The sequence below is a fragment of the Macaca thibetana genome, chromosome 1 (genome assembly GCF_024542745.1).
Source record: "Macaca thibetana thibetana isolate TM-01 chromosome 1, ASM2454274v1, whole genome shotgun sequence".
Taxonomy (NCBI): domain Eukaryota; kingdom Metazoa; phylum Chordata; class Mammalia; order Primates; family Cercopithecidae; genus Macaca; species Macaca thibetana.
The window spans coordinates 599,661-618,110 of NC_065578.1; the positions used below are offsets into that span (position 1 = coordinate 599,661).

Below are 18,450 nucleotides of genomic sequence, written 5' to 3' on the forward strand. Positions count from 1 at the left end.
GTCGGATCTGGGGCGGGACGACCCCCCACTGCTGTTCCCTGGGCGCGGGCAGGGTCAGAGGCTCCGCTTGGCCTCGCCCTGGATGAGACGCGCGGGCCCGGAGTCACCCGGCCGCCGTCGGCGTCGTGTCTTCAGTCCTTATTGACTCCAGGTTTTTGGGATGCGTATTAACGCCAGACTCCCGCAAAGTCTTGCCTTCAAAACTCAGCCGCTGGGGAGACACGGGTGGAGGGGGGACTGGAAACGTGGCCTCGACGCCTCTACAGAGCCCCTCCAGCATTGGGAGGCCTAAGTACCTCAAGGTTCAGGCCCCCGGAAGGGGTCGGGGGAGGGAGGTCCGGTGCTGTACGTGTGAAGGAGCTACCCCACAAATGCCAGGGAGACCGTGAGGGGGTTCTTGGGTTTGTAACGTCTTAACATCGCTGATCGACCACAGCTGTGCAGGAGGGGCAGTAGGTATCTGTTGCTACAGTTACCGGAACCTTTGCCAGGACTAGTGCAGAACCACGGGTGAGGATAGTGGGGAAGCCTGCGTGGGGCAAGGGAAGGGTGAAGCAGTGAGAAGAGGGAAGGGCAGCAGAGGCCTGAGTGGTTGCAGGTTCACACACTGAGCTGCCAGTGACTGCCTAGCTCAAACGGGCTCAAATCCAGAGGCCACCATTGCTCCTCACCGCTACCCCCAGGTCCAGCTGTCCACTAGTTCTGCCATGATTGATACTGCAGCTCAAACAGTGCCAACTAAGACCCACTCTCCTCCGCCTGCTATGGGCAACACGGTGTGGTTACAGCTTTACTCCTGTCCTCTTTCCCCAGGCTGGCAGCTCAGGGAGGGATGTCTTGTCTGTTACAACTGCAAGCTCTCCAGTAAAGAAGGAATTTCCTCTTCTACACAGCTGGTTTTTCATTGGTGCTGCTTGCCCATTCCCTGAGCTGTGACTGCCCAAGGAGTGGGAGGTTGGTGGTGCCTCCAGCCAATCAGGGGCAGACCCCGGGGCTGCCTGGGAACAGGACTATGGCACAAACCGAATGAGTGCTGGGAGCAACCCACAGGGCTCTGCGCATGCACGTCTTCCTTCACTGACATGAAATGCAGAAAAGGCAGCTTTGCCACAGCACAGCAGAATGCACAGAACGTGGCCGCCCAAGGCTCTGTCCTTGACCCCGTTGTCCAGAAGCCATTTACCAAGGGCTCACAGGCACTGAGTGCCCCGTGCACATAGCCAGACACTGCACTCATGCAGCGGAAAGGACAGTGAATGAGACTTGGTCCCTGGCCTCCAAAGTCATAGGGCGTAGCGGCTGTCATCAGGCAGTGACGAGGGCCAGGAGGGGGACCTCTTAAGGGGCCATGCAGTTATGGAAGCCAAAAAGAAAGGCGGCCTGCAGTGAGGATGGAGTGGTCGGCCTGAAGCCATCTCTAGCAAGTGGCCAGGACTCTGATTGATCTGTGCAGGTTGGAGGTAGGTGGTGAGTCTGAGAAAGGGGCCAGAAAGACTCCCCAGCAACTGCAAAGGGTGAAGGGCACATTGCCACAGGATGCAAGCCACCTGCCTTTGCAGGGGGGAAGATGGGCACTCAGCTCAGGCGCTCCTATGGCAGGGTCAGCAAAACAAGCAGGTTGCAGCAGGGGTCTGTGCACTGCTGTGTAAATGTGGGGGGCATCAGCAGGTAGACAGCGGCTGATAACAGGGTTTCAAGAGCCTTCCTGGGGCAGAAAGACCAGGGGAGAAGTGTGCATCACCCTTGGGGTTAAGGGATAGTTGTCTGTTGGATGTTGCTTCCTGGGGATGCCTGAAAAGCCAGTTCAGCCTGCGGGGACCAGGCCACCACCCACCTGATGTGAGCGTTTCCTCCAGTCCCTGCTGGGTGCTGAATCTGGCGGACAGGGAAGCTGAGGGTGCTGTTCTGAGTGGCGGCTGAACTGAGCCACAGGGCCCTGCTGGACGCGAGAACACTGGAGGCCAGGGGGAGACAGGGCTGAGGTCAGCCCTGAGCGGAATGGAGTAGGGACTCAGGGTGGGTCAGGGAACTGGAAAGTGGGCACTGTGCACGCAGCCCTTGAGGGGAGCCCAGGTAGGGACCCCCCACCATGTGCAGAAGGCAGCTGCCTGCTCAGCTGCATCCCACAGCCAGGTGTCGCCGCAGCCTCGGTTGGAAGCAGGACGTGCTCCTCCATGCGCTCGCTCGCTATCAGAAAATGACTCCAAACACTGAAGTGTTTGAGTTTCATTCACACAAAACACGGACGTCATCTGTGACACTCTGTCCCAGAGACAGGGCCTTCCCTCATGCCTGTTACTGGGATGTAGATAAACAAAAGAACAAATCAAACAAATTGCAAATGACTCTGTGTCTTTTCCTAATCAATACAGCAACAGTCCTCAGTGGTACTGCACCACTCTGGAAAAAATGCCTTCAGGTTCCTTCCCATCCCCCAAGGCAGCAGCAAATCCTTCGTGTCGCCTCCTATTGGCCAAGGCAGCCAAAGATTTAAAAGTCTTTGGTTCGTAGATGGCCAGATCCGCTAGGACTTTCCTGTTGAGCTCCACCTGGCACTGGGAAAAGAAAGAATCAGAACCTGCAGTCAGTGTGCGTGGGCGAGGCGCTGGCTCAGGCTGCACACTCGCCTCGGGGGAGGGAAGGCCCAGGAGAATCCTATCTGGGTGGCACAGCAGAGGACTTGCAGGCAGGATGCTGAAGGATAAATGTGGACAAGGGTGAGGGAGGCACCTGTGGAATCTGCAGGGTGGCTGGAGTCCAATCCCAACGTCAGCCCAGGGAACCAAACGCCTTGTTCAGGGTCCTTGGTGGCCACCCTGACTGAACTGACTGCTGGCTGCTGGCCTGGGGTAACACTTTAAGCCAACTTGGAAGTGCTCACAAGACCCGCAGAGGATTTCAGAAACTAGTGAAGTGCCCACAAGAGAGCTAAGAACTGCAGATGATTTCAGAAGCTAGTGAACAATGCCAGAGTTTAAGGAGCAGAAAAGAAGGGCGGCTGTCTCTGAGCATTAAATTCAGCTACCAAGGCTGGGTGCGGTGTCTCGCCTGTAATCCCAGCACCTTGGGAGGCCAAGGCAGGCAGGTCACCTGGGGTCAGAGGTTCGAGACTGGCCTGACCAACATGGAAAAACCTCATCTGTCCTAAAAAATACAAGAGAAAGGGCCGGGCGCGGTGGCTCAGCCTGTAATCCCAGCATTTTGGGAGGCCGAGACGGGTGGATCAAAAGGTCAGGAGATCGAGACCATCCTGGCTAACACGGTGAAACCCTGTCTCTACTAAAAAAATACAAAAAACGAGCCGGGCGAGGTGGCTCACGCCTGTAATCCCAGCACTTTGGGAGGCCGAGGCAGGCAGATCAAAAGGTCAGGAGGTCGAGACCATCCTGGCTAACACGGTGAAACCCCGTCTCTACTAAAAAAATACAAAAAACTAACCGGGCGTGGTGGCGGATGCCTGTAGTTCCAGCTACTCAGGAGGCTGAGGCAGGAGAATGGCGTGAACCCGGGAGGCGGAGCTTGCAGTGAGCTGAGATCCGGCCACTGTACTCCAGCCTGGGCGACAGAGCGAGACCCCGTCTCAAAAAAAAAAAAAAAGAAAAAAACCCACAAGGCCGGGCACGGTGGCTCACGTCTATAATGCCAGCACTTTGGGAGGCTGAGGCAGGCGGATCACCAGGTCAGGAGATTGAGACCATCCTGGCTAACACAGTGAAACCCTGTCTCTACCAAACTCCAGATGTCAGGTGATCTGCCTGCCTCGGCCTCTCAAAGTACTGGGATTGCAAGTGTGAGCCACCACACCCAACTTCATTGTTTAAACTTTTAAATTAAACTTTGAAGCTAAAGTCAAGTTTTTCTACACCCTTTTTCTTTTACTTTTTTTTTTTTTTGAGACAGTCTTGTTCTGTCACCCAGGCTGGAGTGCAGTGGTGTGATCTCGGCTCACTGCAGTCTCTGCCTCCCAAGTTCAAGTGATTCTCCTGCCTCAGCCTCCAGAGTAGCTGGGACTACAGAAGCCCACCACCATGCCCAGCTAATTTCTTGTATTTTTAGTAGAGACGGGGTTTCACCGTGTTAGCCAGGATGGTCTCCATCTCCTGACCTTGTGATCTGCCCACCTCGGCTTTCCAAAGTTTTGGGATAACAGGCGTGAGCCACCACGCCCGGCCTCTTTTCTCTTAATGGGGAAACATCAGGACTTACATTCCAGAAACACATGACTTGTTTCCAATTCTGCTCTGCTGCCAACCAGTGTGGTAAGCTCCCAGACTTGCGAGAACCCCACACAAAGACAGAGTGCAGCTACAGTGAGGCGGGAGTGGCACCCCTCACCTCTGCTGCATGGACCACTACTGGGCTGGATCAGGTCTGATGGGAGGGTTTTATTTATTTTTTGAGATGGAGTCTTGCTCTGTTGCCCAGGCTGGAGCGCAGTCGCGTGATCTCAGCTCACTGCAGCCTCCACCTCCCAAGTTGTCAAGCGATTTTCCTGCCTCAGCCTCCGGAGTAGGTGGAATTCTAGGTGCCCGCCACCACGTCCGGCTAATGTTTGTATTTTTAGTAGAGACAGGGTTTCACTACCTTGGCCAGGATAGTCTCCAACTCCTGCCCACCTCAGCCTCCCAAAGTGCTGGGATCACAGACGTGAGCCACCCCACCCGGCCATGGCTTTCTTTATTCTTTGTCAGACAGGGTCTCGCTCTCACCTAGGCTAGAGTGCAGTGGTGCCATCATAGCTCACTGCAGCTTCAAACCCCTGGGGACTCAAAGTGATACTCCTGCCTCAGACTCCTCAATAGCTGACACTACAGGTCTGTGCCACCACACCCAGCTATTTTTACTAGTTTTTTTTTGTAGAGAGTGGTCTCACTATGTTGCCCAGGCTGTTGCTGGCACTATTCCTAGGCACAATCCCATCACTCATCAACATGGGAACTGTGACCTGCTCCGTTTCCAACCTGGGCTGGTTCACCCCTCCTTAGGCAACCTGGTGGTCCCCTGCTCCCATGAGGTCACCATATTGATACCAAACTTAACATGGACACCCCATCAGCAAAGAAAACTACAGCCCAGAAGTCAGTCTCAGGGATCCTCTGGCCAAAGCCTCCTGAGTCGCTGGGCTATGGGAGGCACCGCCACACCCCACATGATGGTTTCTGCAGATGTCCATAATTTCAGCAGGGCCCACATGCTCACCCATACCTTCACTAAATTGCCAATGAACGCTGGATACTTCAGGCCGTGTTCCTGGCTAGCAGCTGTAATTCGATTAATCCAGAGCTGAAATAAGAAAACATGGAGGTACTTAAAAATGACTTCTGGATGTTATGTCCTAGCAAAGGCTCTAATTGAACTAAGGAATATTTTTCTAAAAGTAAATAGGAAAATAAAAAAAGCAAATAGCTATGATGGTGACATCACACTCCAGCCTGAGTGAAATCAAGACCCTGTTTCAAAATTAAAAACAGCAAAAACCTGGCTGGGCGCAGTGGCTCAGGCCTGTAATCCCAGCACTTTAGGAGGGCAAGGCAGGCCGATCATTTCAGGTCAGGAGTTCGACACCAGCCTGGCCAACATAGCTGAACCCAGTCTATACTAAAAACACAAAAATTAGCTTGGTGACGCACACCTGCCGTCCCAGTTACTCGGGAGACTGGGGTGGGAGAATCGCGTGAACCCAGGAGGCGGAGGTTGCATTAAGCCTAGATCACGCCATTGCACTCCAGCCTGGGTGACAGAGCGAGACTCCGTGGGAAGGAAAAAAAAAACGACCGGGCGCGGTGGCTCACACCTGTAATCCCAGCACTTTGGGAGGCCGAGGTGGGCGGATCACGATGTCAGGAGTTCGAGACCATCCTGGCTGACACTGTCAAACCCCATCTCTACTAAAAATACAAAAAATTAGGACGTGGTGGCGGGCGCCTGTAGTCCCAACAGGAGAATGGCGTGCACCCGGGAGGCGGAGCTTGCAGCGAGCCACTCCAGCGTGGGCGACAGAGCCAGACTCTGCCTCAAAAAAAACACAAAAAAACAAAAACACGGGTATGTTAGATGCTAGGTTCATGAGGCTGAGGTGGGAGTGGTGAGGCGCAGAAATGAGATGGCACGTGGACAGAGTGGAGGCGCTAGCCTCTCAAAAATGCCGGGGGTTCCGGGTGTGCAGAGGTTGCCAGCAGGCGTGGGCTCTACGAGGACCACCACGGCAGCAGACAGTGGCCCTGGAGGGTGGGCAAGGGGCTGGGTTGACTTCAGCTGTCGGAGGGAAGGGAAGCCACCGGAGGGGAGATGAGAGCAGCAGCGACTAGGGCGGTGGCTGGCGACGCAGGAAGAGTGGCAAGGCGGCTCTGCAGTGGCCCGGGCGAGGGCTGGAGCAGGGGTTGACAGTGGGGGTGGCGAGGGGGGCGGGAGAACGGATGTCCCACACTCAGCCTGCGGGGCGACATAATTTGTCGGAGTTTCGAAGCGAGGTATGAAAGGAAGAAAGGAAGGAGCTGAGGGTGGCCGAGCGGCTGCACACTCGCTGGGTCGCGAAGCAGAGACGCAGGGGCCGCGAGCGCCCTGGCCGGCCGGTGTCCCGGGTCCACGCTTACGGTCCTCATGTTCTTTTTCTTCAGGTATCGGGCTTTGGTGCATTTCACAAAGGCTCGAATCACGGCTCTGACCGCCAAACTGTAGCAGCGATTTTTCCTCCCCCGGAAGTGCTGGGTCAGAAAACGAGAAACCAAGGTTGTCAGCGAGGCCCGCGCCGGCCGCCCCTTGGCCCGCGGGATCTCCCGCGCGTCCAGTGCCCAGGCCGGGCGAGCGGCACTCACCCTGGCGTGCTTCAGCACCTCCTGGATCCGAAAGTAGCGGTCGGTGACGCGATTCCGCAGCCAGAGCTGCGCCGTGAGGAAGACCATGGTGCCTGCAGGCCGGCGTCCCGTATACTCAACAACGCATGCGCCGCGCCACCGCCATCTTGCCCGGGTCGGAAATAGCGGTCACGAACGCTTCCGGGTCAGCGCCTGCGATGACTTCCGGGGCGAAGGTCGTCTCCCGTCAGCCCGCGGGTGCCGGGCGGCGTCTCTGAACCCGCGGTGGTGGCGTTTGTAGGGGAGCGGGTGTGGATCCCTGACGGGGACTGAAAGGAAAAAGGGGCCGCAGCGCCCGTGGCCATCCGCGGGCGATTAATAAACAGCAGCCGCAGCGCGGATCCTCCTGGAGCACGGCCCGGCCGCAGCTGTGGCTCCGAGGGCGCCATGAGGGCAGCGGACCCGGGACGGGGGCGCCGGGGCCGGGGAGCGCCGGGTGTGGCGCGGGCGGGGAGGGCCAGGCCGCCTCCTAGGGCCACGAGAATGTTCAGGAACCGAGGTGCAGATGGTCGCGTCGCTGGGAAAGTGCCCGTTGCCCCTGAAGCCTTCTCCTTGTTGACTTACTCATTTTGAGACGGGGTCTCGCCCGGTCGCCCTGGCTGCGGTGCAGCGGCCGGACCTGGGCTCGCGGCGGCCTCGCCTCCCTAGTAGCGGGGAAGTCAGGCGCGCGCCGCCAGCCCGGCTAATTTTTTGTATTTTTTGTAGGGGGGAGGTCTCCCTGCGTTGGCCAGGCTGCTCTCGGACTCCTGGCCTCTGCTGGGATTACAGGCCTGAGCCACCGCGCCCGCCCTAGAAATTCTAAGCTTCGAAACGGCAGATGACCGCGGTGGTGCCAATGCCTGCAATCCCAGCACTTTCGGGGGCCGAGGGGGGAGGATCACTTGAGTCCAGGAGTTCCAGACCAGCCTGGGCAAGATACTGAGACCCCAAGCTCTACAAAAAATTAAAAAGAAATTAGCCGGGCGCGGTGATGGCGCGCGCCTGAGGTCCCTGCTACTCAGGAGGCTGAGGCGGGAGGCTCGCCTGAGCCCTGGAGGTGGAGGCTGCAGTGAGCTCAGATTGCACAACAGCCTGGGCAACGGAGCCAGAGTCTCTAAAAAAAAAAAGTTTTGTATTATGGGTAATTTTATGTTTCTGCTATATTGCCACAAAAATGATGGGAGGTGTGCAGTTTCTTTGTAACTTTTTATTATACTTGGATATGATTTTTTCTTAATCATAGAAAAGTTGGAATACTAGTACAAGGAAAACTCCCCAGTGTTTGCTACGGAAACGTGCCAACTGTTTTCATTTGCTCCATTTGTTTAATACTCTCGAACCAAATTCACCTCCTGTGGGGAAAAGAAAGAGATCAGCCTGTTACTGCCTCTATATGAAAGAAGTAGACATAAGAGACTCCATTTTGTTCTGTATTTGAGATGCTGTTAATCTGTGACCCTACCCCCAACCTTGTCCTTGCAAGAGACATGTGCTGTGGTAACTCAAGGTTTAATGGATTTTGGGCGTGCAGGGTGTGTCTTTGTTCCTAGAAAAGCTAGGTATTGTCCAAGGTTTATCCCCATGTGATAGGATGAAACAATGCCGCTAAAAGGTTTATCTCAAGGCACAGGATTTTCCTTTAAACTTACTCATGTCACAGAGATCCTTGTTCTTTTTTTTTTTTTTTTTTTTTTGAGACGGAGTCTGGCTCTGTCACCCAGGCTGGAGTGCAGTGGCCGGATCTCGGCTCACTGCAAGCTCTGCCTCCCGGGTTCACGCCATTCTCCTGCCTCAGCCTCCCGAGTAGCTGGGACTACGGGCGCCCGCCACCTCGCCCGGCTAGTTTTTTGTATTTTTTAGTAGAGACGGGGTTTCACCGTGTTAGCCAGGATGGTCTCAATCTCCTGACCTTGTGATCCGTCCGTCTCGGCCTCCCAAAGTGCTGGGATTACAGGCTTGAGCCACCGCGCCCGGCCGAGATCCTTGTTCTTATGTCTTACTGCTGATTTCCTCTCTAAAAACGATCCTATTGTCCTGCCACTCCCTTATCTTTAAGATGGTAAAGATAATTATCTATAAATACTAAGGGAACTCAGAGACCGGTGCTGAGCGCCGGTCCCCTGGGCCCCCGCTTTTCTTTCTCTATACTTTGTCTCTGTATCTTACTTCTTTTCTCAAGTCTCTCGTTCCACGTAACGAGAAACACCCACAGGTGTGGAGGGGCAGGCCACCCCTTCAATCTCCTGTTTACATTTTGCTCCATTTTTGAATCATTGTCTCTATAAATGTAAACATACTGGATTTTTTTCCTAAACCACTTGAGAAGCTGGAGATACCTAAACACTTTGCTGTGTATTTACTCTTAGGAACCACACAGTACAATGATCAAAATCCGAACTCAGCCCATAGTCCAGATTTAACTCGTCTCAAATGTCCTTTATACCTTTTTTCCCCTGTTGAGGATTCAGTCCAGGATGACACACTGCATTCATTGTTGTGTTTTTTTTTTTTTTGAGACGGAGTTTTGCTCTGTCGCCCAGGCTGGAGCGCAAAGGTGCGATCTTGGCTCACTGCAACCTCTGCCTCCCCAGTTCAAGCGATTCTCCTGCCTTGGCCTCCCGAGTATCTGGGATTACAGGCGCTCACTGCCACTCCCGGCTAATTTTTTTATTTTTAGTAGAGACAAGATTTCACAATGTTGGCCAGGGTGGTCTCGAACTGACCTTAAATGACCAGGCAGGCCAACATGGTCAGCTACTCGGGAGGCCGAGGCAGAATTGCTGGAACTCTACACAGAAGGCAGAGTTTGTGCTGAGCCGAGATCACGCCATTCATTGTACTCCAGAGGCCGGGTGCAGTGGCTCTACACAACTTTGGGAGGCCGAGGCAGGTGGATCACCTGAGGTCAGAAGTTCGAGACCAGCCTGGCCAACATGGTGAAACCCCATCCCTACTAAAAATGCAAAAAGTAGCTGGGCGTGGTGGCGTGCCCCAGTAATCCCAGCTGAGGTGGGAGAATCGCTTGAACCCAGGAGGCCGAGGCTGCAGTGAGCCAAGATCACGCCACTGCACTCTAGCCTGGGTGACAGATCCAAGACCTCATCTCAAAAAACAAGAAGAAAAAAAAAACTATACTTTTTTTTTTAGATGGGGTCTCACTCTCACTCACTCTAGTCTGGAGTGCAGTGGCGTGATCTCGGCTCATTGCAGCCTCCGCTCCTGGGCTTGAGTGATCTTCCCACCTCAGCCTCCTGAGTAGCTGGACCACAAGTGCATGCCTGGCCAACTTTTGTAGAAATGGGGTTTCACCATGTTGCCCGGGCTAGTCTCAAAACTGAGCTCAAGTGATCTTCCCACCTTGGCCTCCCAAAGTGCTGGGATTACAGGCACAAGTGGCCTTCCTGCAGGATTTTCAGTTCGTGGAGGTAACTGAGTGGAGACGTGGAGAACCTGATGTTATTGGAGATTTTTATTACTTGCATTTCCTTAGCGATGGGGACACCCACACTATACAGGGCGACGTGAGAAGCGCCCATGTTTTGTCAGGAGGCAGAGGGGGGAAAGCTAAGACCAGAGCCTTGGCTAAGGATTCTGTGGGAAGGGCAGGGAGGGCGGGGTGAGCAGTTCAGAATGGGCCAGCTTGAAAAATGCCATCTTGACTGGGCGCGGTGGCTCACACCCATAATCCCAGCACTTTGGGAGGCCAAGGCAGGCGGATCATCCGTGTTCAGGAGTTCAAGACCAGCCTGGCCAACATGGTGAAACCCCATCTCTACTAAAAATATAAAAAGTTAACTAGGCATGGTGGTGGGCGCCTGTAATCCCAGCTACTTGGGAGGCTGAGGCAGGAGAATCACTTGAACCCAGGAGGCGGAGGTTGCCAGTGATTCGAGATTGCGCCATTGCACTCCAGCCTGGGCAGCGAGAGCGAAACTCCATTTAAAAAAGAAAAGAAAAAAATGCCATCTGGCCTTGGTGCACGGTGGCTGTCCTGGTTGCCTGTTCCTGGCCTTGGGCGACTCAGGGCAGGGGAAGTAGGGGCTTGTGCAGCAGTTAGATGAGGAGGTGGGTCAGGGTATGGGCTCTGGATGGAAGCGAGGAGAACAGCCGTGGCCGTAAGTTTGGTCATGTAATTCATGGTTGCCAAGGTGACATATACACATCTAAGAAAACAGTGGGAACACCCCGGCCTACAGAGAGCAACTGAAGAGGGCGCCCCAAGGGTGTGCAGACAGAAGGAAGGGAAGGCAGAGGTGCCGTCCAGGTCCCTGCCACCGTCTGTCATCAGGTTTTGGTCACATCAGTTGCCACAACTCATTCTTTGCTGGAGTGCGGAGAAGGCTGGAGCTGCAGGGTCGGTGGGCCCTCCTGGGAGCTGGCGGCCATCCCAGGTCCAGTTCAAGCCACATACCCCGCTTTCTCCCACCCCCTCCTCCGGGAGCCTCTCCCCTGATGTTCCCTCCAGGCAGGCAGCCTCAGCCAGAGAGCCTGGAAATCGCTGGGGCAGTAGAGCCCAGAGCCTGCTGTCTGGCTCAGCCCGTGGGCTCTGTGCCCTCATACTCCTGCCCCCCTCCAAGTTCAGGAAGCACCTGGGGCCAGCCCCCCTCAGGCATCTGGGCCACCTCAGCCCACTGCGTCCGCAGGGTGGGGCTGGCCCCTCGGCTCAGCAAAAGCGCCACGGTAGGGCCATGCCCTCGCTCTGCAGCCAGGTGTAGGGGGGTCTTTCGGAGCCAGCCGGTAGCATCCACCTGGGCACCCCTGTCCAGGAGGCAGCTGGCAACCTCCGCGTGGCCTTCCCTAGAGGCGTGGTGTAGGGGCGTGAAGCCCAGGGTGTCCCGCGCATCCACCTTAGCCCCCTGGGTGACCAGCAGCTGGACGGTGGGCAGGTGTCCCCGGGCGGCAGCCCTGTGCAGCGCAGAGCGGCCATGCCTGTCCCTGATGGCTGGGTCTGCCCCGTGGCCCAGCAGCACCTCAATGTCCTAGAACAGGAGAGAAGAAGAGCAGGGGCTGGCCTCAGCCCAGCAGGCGAGGGGCAGAGCCACCAAGCGTTTGCCCAGCCCAGGACTCTTCTGTCCCCCCAGTGGCCTGAATTCCTGACACCATTTTCTCATGCTTTAAGTGAGGCCGAACCCAAGGCTGGCCTGCAGCAGCTCTGCTTGGAAACGTCACTTTTTCCCCTAAGGGTCTTTACAGCAAATTAAGGATCTGCAGCCCTGCCCGCTGCCCGGGAACAGGGGGGTTCGGGCACAAGCCGGGCGCTGGCAGAGAGTCTGTTGCTGCCACCAGCATGAAGCCAAGCCCCGGGCCTCGGGTCCCGCCCTGGTCTACACGGGAGGGGCACAGCCGGGGGCGCGGTCACCTTCGTGCCCGGACACCGTCCCCCAGCCGGCTCCGGCTGCCCCGGGGGCACCTCTCTGGGGCTCCTGGCCCTGCGCCCCATCCCATCACTGCCGGGCGGAGGGCGGGACGTACCTGCGGGCGGCCTAGGGCGGCCGTCAGACCCAGCGCTGTGGCCCCCGCGCCATCCCGAGCATCCACCCGCGCCCCGCGCGCCAGGAGGAAGCGCAGCGCCGCCCCGCGCCCCGCCGCGGCCGCCACGAGCAGGGCGCCGTCCAGGCCCGCGCCGCCGGCCGCCAGCAGCTCCAGCACCGCCAGCCGCCCGCCCGCGGCCGCCCAGTGCGCCGCCGTCCAGCCGCGCGCGTCCTCTGCCTCCGCCGCCGCGGGTCCCGGGCTTGGAGCCTCCAGCAGGCGCGCGGCTAGCAGCGTGCGGCCCAGGGCGGCTGCCCAGTGCAGCGGCGTGAGGCCCGTTCCGGAGCGCGCCGCCGCCGAGGCCCCGCGCTGCAGCAGCAATTCGGCCACCCGCGAGTGCCCGTGCCAGGCGGCCTCGTGCAGCGCCGTGCGCCCCGCCCGGTCCACCGCGCCCACCGGGGCCCCTCGCTGCAGCAGGAGACGCACCAGGGGCGCGTGGCCCCGCAGCACAGCCAGGTGGAGCGGGGTCCGGCCTGCGTGGTCCCTGAGGAGGGGGAAAGGGCGTCGGCGCGGGGATGGACCACTGACCAGAACCCCGCCCAGCCCCACCCCGTCCTGCCGCCCACCCAGCACTGGAACCCCCGTCCTACCCCAACCAGAGAACGGACCCCTTCACCCCCCAGCCCAGGTGCACCTCTCCTCCACGCTGGCCCCTTGCCGCAGCAGCTGCATCACCAGGCCTATAGGGCCCCTCCACACGGCCCGGAGTAGGTGCCCCCAGCCCTGGAAGACACTAGGCTCCTCTGTCCTGGTTCCCAGGGCCTCTTTGGAGTCCAGCTCCATCCACTGCAGTTCCTGTTCCTCCTCCTCCTCTCTGGGCTCAGGCCTCTGGGAGTCCATCTGGGGGAGCAGGGATCCTGCATCCACCGTGGAGGCCTCTGGCCTGCCCCCAGCCCAGTGTCCCGGGCCAACCTGGAGCCCCCCATTCCAGTTACCACTTAGCCTTCAGACGGATTTGGCTCCAGTTACCTAAGGGAGCTGGCCCAGGAGCTTTCTGGTCTGGCTGGGGGTCCTCTGCAGATGGGTTCTGGCCCAGGCTCAGCCTGCTGACCTTCTTCACAAAGTGCCTTCTGCAGGCTTTGGGGTGGAGAGTGCGCTGCTGAAAGGCGGCAGCGTCAGCCTTGCAGGGGGTGGGAGAACACAGCTGGTCCCCTGGGCCAGGCTGAGAACACCTGAAGCTGTTTACTCAGCCACTTAGGAAGGCCCTGCCTTCAGGCACAGCCCCTGCCCAACACGCTCCTCCCCTGTGGCTGCCAGGGCCCCAGCTCGGCTGCCCTCCTGGGGAACAAAGGCCAGGGTGGTTGGGCAGGACAAGCAGGAACATGCCTGTGGATGAAAGTTGCTCAGATGCCACCTCCCCCAGGAAGCACAGCCTTGGATGTGCCCTGACATGCCCCTGGAAGGCCTCACAGGCCTCTCCATGGTGCCCACCCTCGGGCAGCCCCCTCACCCTCACTCCTCTCCGTGCTGGCTAAGCCCACTCAGGGGTGGGTGCCGGCCCCCCCTCCCGATTCCAGGCTGGGGAGGAGAGCAGGGCGAGGTTCTGGCCTTCCTTTCTGTAAATGCTGGACAGGACAAAAGATTCACCAAGGACTCCAGGCAGGTGGCCTGGAGAAGAGGGTGGCACTGGCGTGGTAGGGATGAAAACCCTCTGGGGACTGGTTGGGGCAAGTCTGGAGCCAGGGAAGGGACAGATGCTGGGGCAGGTGGGGGCGGGGGGCAGGAGGGAGTGTGGGGAGAATTCCTGCTAGGGCACGTCTGCATGTGGAAAAGCAGCTCTGCTCAAACAAGGCCTGGGGCAGCGGGATTCTGGGGGCCTGGCACAGGGTAGGTGGGGCTGGTGCTGAGGGCATCTTCCTGTCTCCCAGTACCTCGGGCCAGACAGAAGGGATCATGGCTTTTTGGGATGGCTGCAGCAGCCTGGCCCCTCCAGCAGCTGCACGGGAAAGGTGATGGGGGCTACCCATTCCCACCTCAGCCCCCTTCAGCCTCCCAGGTCCCCAAGGACAGGGTCTCCAGAGGGCCCAGGCCTGGCCTCCCCCACTCCCTAGAGGACTGCCTCTCCAAGGGCCCAAAGGGTCTCCAAACAAGGGACCACCCACCCAGCCACACAGACCCTGCCCTGCAAACCTCATCAGGCTACTCATCGGTCACCTTCCCAGAGCCTGACCACTGATGGATCTGACGCAACGTGCATCTCTAACCGTTTTAATTTTTAGCATTTATCACTATGGGAAAGTATGTGTTTATTTTATTTAAATGTCGGCCTTCCTCTTCTCGAAGGAACGCTCTGTGAGGCTGACCAGGAAAGATGTGAGGAGCTCTGGGGGCTGGGTGGAAAGTCCCATACTCATCAGGGCCAGGGAGGCCCCAGAAACTGCCTCATGCCAGCTTCCCAGAGGTACAGAGGCGAGAATGCACCTCCAGGAGGCCACTCCCAAGACTCCCGTCTCCCAGGTTCCACCATAGCGGGGGCAGCCACAGCTGCCTCTGTGATGCTTGTAGGACCCACACACAGTGGGGCACAGAAGGGCAGAAGCCACAGCCCCCTTGCTGTGGAATCCAAAGAACCTGGAGTGGTTCTGCAGAGACATTTGAACCAGAGCGGCTCCATCTTGAACAGGCTGGGTAAAATGAGGCCGAGACCGGCTAGGCTGCATTCCCTGGAGCTCAGGCATTCTTAGTCACAGGATGAGATCAGCAGAAGATACAGGTCACAAAGACCCCACTGATAAAACAGGATGCCGTGAAAAAGCCGGCCCCAAACCACCAAAACCAAGGCGGCCGGTCCTCACTGCTCTTTATGCACTGATTATAATACATTAGCATGAGATACACGCCCACCAGCACAGTTTACGGTTGCCATGGCAACGCCAGAACATACCCTAGATGGTCTAAGACGGGGAGGAAACCTCACTTCTGGGAGTTGCCTGCCTCTTTCCCAGAAAACAGTAAGCGTTCTCAGTGGAGCAGCCCAGGCCGCTGCTCAGCCCACAGGGCAGCCCTTCTCTTATTCCTTTATTTTCCTATTGAACTTGCTTTCACTTTACTTGGTGGACTCGTCCGAATTCTTCCTTGCATGGGGTCCAAGAACCCTCTCTTGGGGTCTGGATCGGGACCTCCTTTTCTGGTGACAGTCCCTGGGACTCAGTAGCAGTTCAGCAGTTTGTTGAATGAATAAGCGAGGGGCCTGGTTGGGGGACACTTAGAAAGCAGAGGTTTTGCAACATTTTTAAACTTTCTATTTGTATTTTTTAGATGAAGTCTCACTCTGTCACTCAGGCTGGAGTGCAGTGGCATGATCTCAGCTCACTGGAACCACCATCTGCCAGGTTCAAGTGAATCTCCTGCCTCAGCCTCCCAAGTAGCTGGGATTACAGGCACCCACCACCACGCCTGGCTAATTTATGTATTTTTAGTAGAGATAGGGTTTCACCATGTTGGCCAGGCTGGTCTCCTGACCTCAAGTGATCCGTCTTCCACAGGTTCCCAAAGTGCTGGGATTACAGGCGCCCACCACCACGCCTAATTTTTTTTTTTTGACATGGATTCTCGCTGTCGCCCAGGCTGGAACGCAATGGTTTGATCTCGGCTCACTGTAACCTCCTCCTCCCGGGTTCAAACAATTCTCCTGTCTCAGCTTCCGGAGTAGCAGGTACTACAGGCACATGCCAACAAGCCCGGCTAAGTTTTTTTTTTTTTTTTTTGAGATGGAGTCTGGCTCTGTCGCCCAGGCTGGAGTGCAGTGGCCGGATCTCAGCTCACTGCAAGCTCCGCCTCCCGGGTTTATGCCATTCTCCTGCCTCAGCCTCCGGAGTAGCTGGGACTACAGGTGCCCGCCACCTCGCCCGGCTAGTTTTTCGTATTTTTTAGTAGAGACGGGGTTTCACTGTGTTAGCCAGGATGGTCTCGATCTCCTGACCTCGTGATCCGCCCGTCTCGGCCTCCCAAAGTGCTAGGATTACAGGCTTGAGCCACCGCGCCCGGCCTTTTTTTTTTTTTTGAGACAGAGTCTTGCTCTATCGCCCAGGCTAGAGTGCGGTGGCCGGATCTTAGCTCACTGCAAGCTCCGCCTCCCGGGTTCAGGCCATTCTCCTGCCTCAGCCTCCCGAGTAGCTGGGACTACAGGCGCCCGCCACCTCGCCCGGCTAGTTTTTTTTTGTATTTTTTTAGTAGAGACGGGGTTTCACCGTGTTAGCCAGGATGGTCTCCATCTCCTGACCTCGTGATCTGCCCGTCTCGGCCTCCCAAAGTGCTGGGATTACAGGTTGAGCCACCGCGCCCAGCCCTTTTTTTTTTTTTTTTTTTTTTTTTTTAAGGAGACGAGGTTTCACCACATTGTTCAGGCTGGTCTCGAACCCCTGACCTCAAGTGATACACTTGCCTCATCCTCCCAAAGTGCAAGATTACAGGCATGAGCTACCGTGCCTGGCCTGATTTTTGCATTTTTAGCAGAGACCAGCTTTCAGCAAATTGGCCAGGCTGGTCTCAAACTCCTGACCTCAAGTGATCCACCCACCTCAGCCCCCCAAAGTGCTGGGATTACAGTGTGAGCCACCATGCCCAGCGCTGTAGGGACACTGCAGGGAGGCCTCTACTGCCCTGCTAGATGTCACACGCCACGTGGTGCCACTCTCCTTCCTGTTCACAGGTCTGAAAGAAGTAGGCAAGATGGAGAGGCCTGGAACGTGTTGAAAGGGATGGAGCCCACTAGAAGACCTCACCGGGCGTGGCTCAGCTCACAGACACCTACTCCTGTCAATTAATTATGAAAATGGAGTTGGAGGCTGAGTGCAGTGACTCATGCCTGTAATCCTAGCACTTTGGGAGACGGAGGCGGGCGGATCACCTGAGGTCAGGAGTTTGAGACCATTCTGGCTAACATGGTGAAACCCCACCTCTACTAAAAATACAAAAATTAGCTGGGCGTGGTGGGCGCCTGTAATCCCAGCTACTCGGGAGGCTGAGGCAGAAGAATTGCCTGAACCTGGGAAGTGGAGGTTGCAGTGAGCTGAGATCGTGCCATTGCACTCCAGCCTGGGCAACAAAAGCAAAAAATTCCACCTCGAAAAAAAAAAAAAGAAAGAAAGAAAAGAAAATGGAGCTGGAACTACTGATGTGCAATAAAGCCCTGGGAGACGGACAGACATCAGGGACTGTGCCGGGCGCGGGGACTGATGCTTGTCATCCCAGCACTGTGGGAGGCCCAGGCAGGCGGATCACTTGAGGCCGGGAGTTCCAGACCAGCCTGGGCAACATGACAAGATCCCATCTCTACAAAAATACCAAAATTAGCCAGGCGTGGTGGCAGATGCCTGTAGTCCCAACTATTTAGGAGGCTGAGGCGGGAGGACTGATTGAGCCCAGGAGGTCAAGGCTGCAGTAAGCTGTGATTGAACCACTGTACTGCAGCCTGGGTGACAGAATGAGACCCTGTCTCAAAAAAAAAGTCAGAGGCCGAGCGCGGTTGCTCAAGCCTGTAATCCCAGCACTTTGGGAGGCCGAGACGTGCGGATCACGAGGTCAGGAGATCGAGACCATCCTGGCGAACACGGTGAAACCCCGTCTCTACTAAAAAATACAAAAAAAAACTAGCCGGGCAAGGTGGCGGGCGCCTGTAGTCCCAGCTACTCCGGAGGCTGAGGCAGGAGAATGGCGTGAACCCGGGAGGCGGAGCTTGCCGTGAGCCGAGATCGCGCCACTGCACTCCAGCCTGGGTGACAGAGCGAGACTCTGTCTCAAAAAAAAAAAAAAAAAAAAAAAAAAAAAGTCAGACTTGGGAGTAACGTTCGGAGAAACTGGTTGGGGTTTTGGATGGGAAAAGTTTTGCCCCTGACTAGAAATGATGGGCCGGGCACGGCGGCTCACGCCTGTAATCCCAGCACTTTGGGAGGCCGAGGCGGGCATCAAAGTCAAGAGATCAAGACCATCTTGGCCACCAGGGTGAAACCCCGTCTCTACTAAAAAAAAAAATACAGGCCGGGCGCGGTGGCTCAAGCCTGTAATCCCAGCACTTTGAGAGGCCGAGACGTGCGGATCGCGAGGTCAGGAGATCGAGACCATCCTGGCTAACACGGTGAAACCCCGT

The 18,450-nt window shown here is 56.8% G+C and overlaps 4 protein-coding genes across 5 annotated transcripts in view; all 4 read right to left on the bottom strand.

Annotated features, from left to right (window-relative positions):
- ACAP3 (ArfGAP with coiled-coil, ankyrin repeat and PH domains 3) overlaps positions 1-8,456 on the bottom strand; it is a 118,944-nt gene extending 110,488 nt beyond the window's left edge. Inside the window, exon 1 of the mRNA XM_050786768.1 lies at positions 8,295-8,456. Within this exon, the coding sequence (XP_050642725.1) occupies positions 8,295-8,322 (28 nt within the window). The 5' untranslated portion in view covers positions 8,323-8,456. The remainder of the gene's footprint in view (positions 1-8,294) is intronic.
- AURKAIP1 (aurora kinase A interacting protein 1) overlaps positions 1-18,450 on the bottom strand; it is a 52,787-nt gene that overhangs the window by 27,068 nt on the left and 7,269 nt on the right. The gene's annotated exons all lie outside the window — the stretch shown is intronic.
- On the bottom strand, positions 2,215-6,926 carry MRPL20 (mitochondrial ribosomal protein L20). Its single transcript, XM_050786705.1, has 4 exons — positions 6,816-6,926; positions 6,594-6,704; positions 5,206-5,283; positions 2,215-2,555 (listed from the first exon to the last, which is right to left on the bottom strand). The coding sequence occupies exons 1-4, from the start codon at positions 6,900-6,902 to the stop codon at positions 2,382-2,384; spliced, it is 450 nt and encodes a 149-aa protein (XP_050642662.1). The 5' UTR covers positions 6,903-6,926; the 3' UTR covers positions 2,215-2,381.
- On the bottom strand, positions 7,692-14,483 carry ANKRD65 (ankyrin repeat domain 65). 2 transcript variants are annotated; one of them, XM_050786758.1, is made up of 4 exons: positions 13,332-14,483; positions 12,997-13,202; positions 12,306-12,846; positions 8,944-11,812 (listed from the first exon to the last, which is right to left on the bottom strand). In XM_050786758.1, exons 2-4 carry the CDS (start codon positions 13,200-13,202, stop codon positions 11,366-11,368), a joined length of 1,194 nt encoding a protein of 397 aa, XP_050642715.1. In that variant the 5' UTR covers positions 13,332-14,483; the 3' UTR covers positions 8,944-11,365. The 2 variants fall into 2 exon arrangements, with proteins under 2 accessions (XP_050642710.1, XP_050642715.1); XM_050786753.1 differs by lacking the exons at positions 8,944-11,812; positions 12,306-12,846 and adding an exon at positions 7,692-8,185.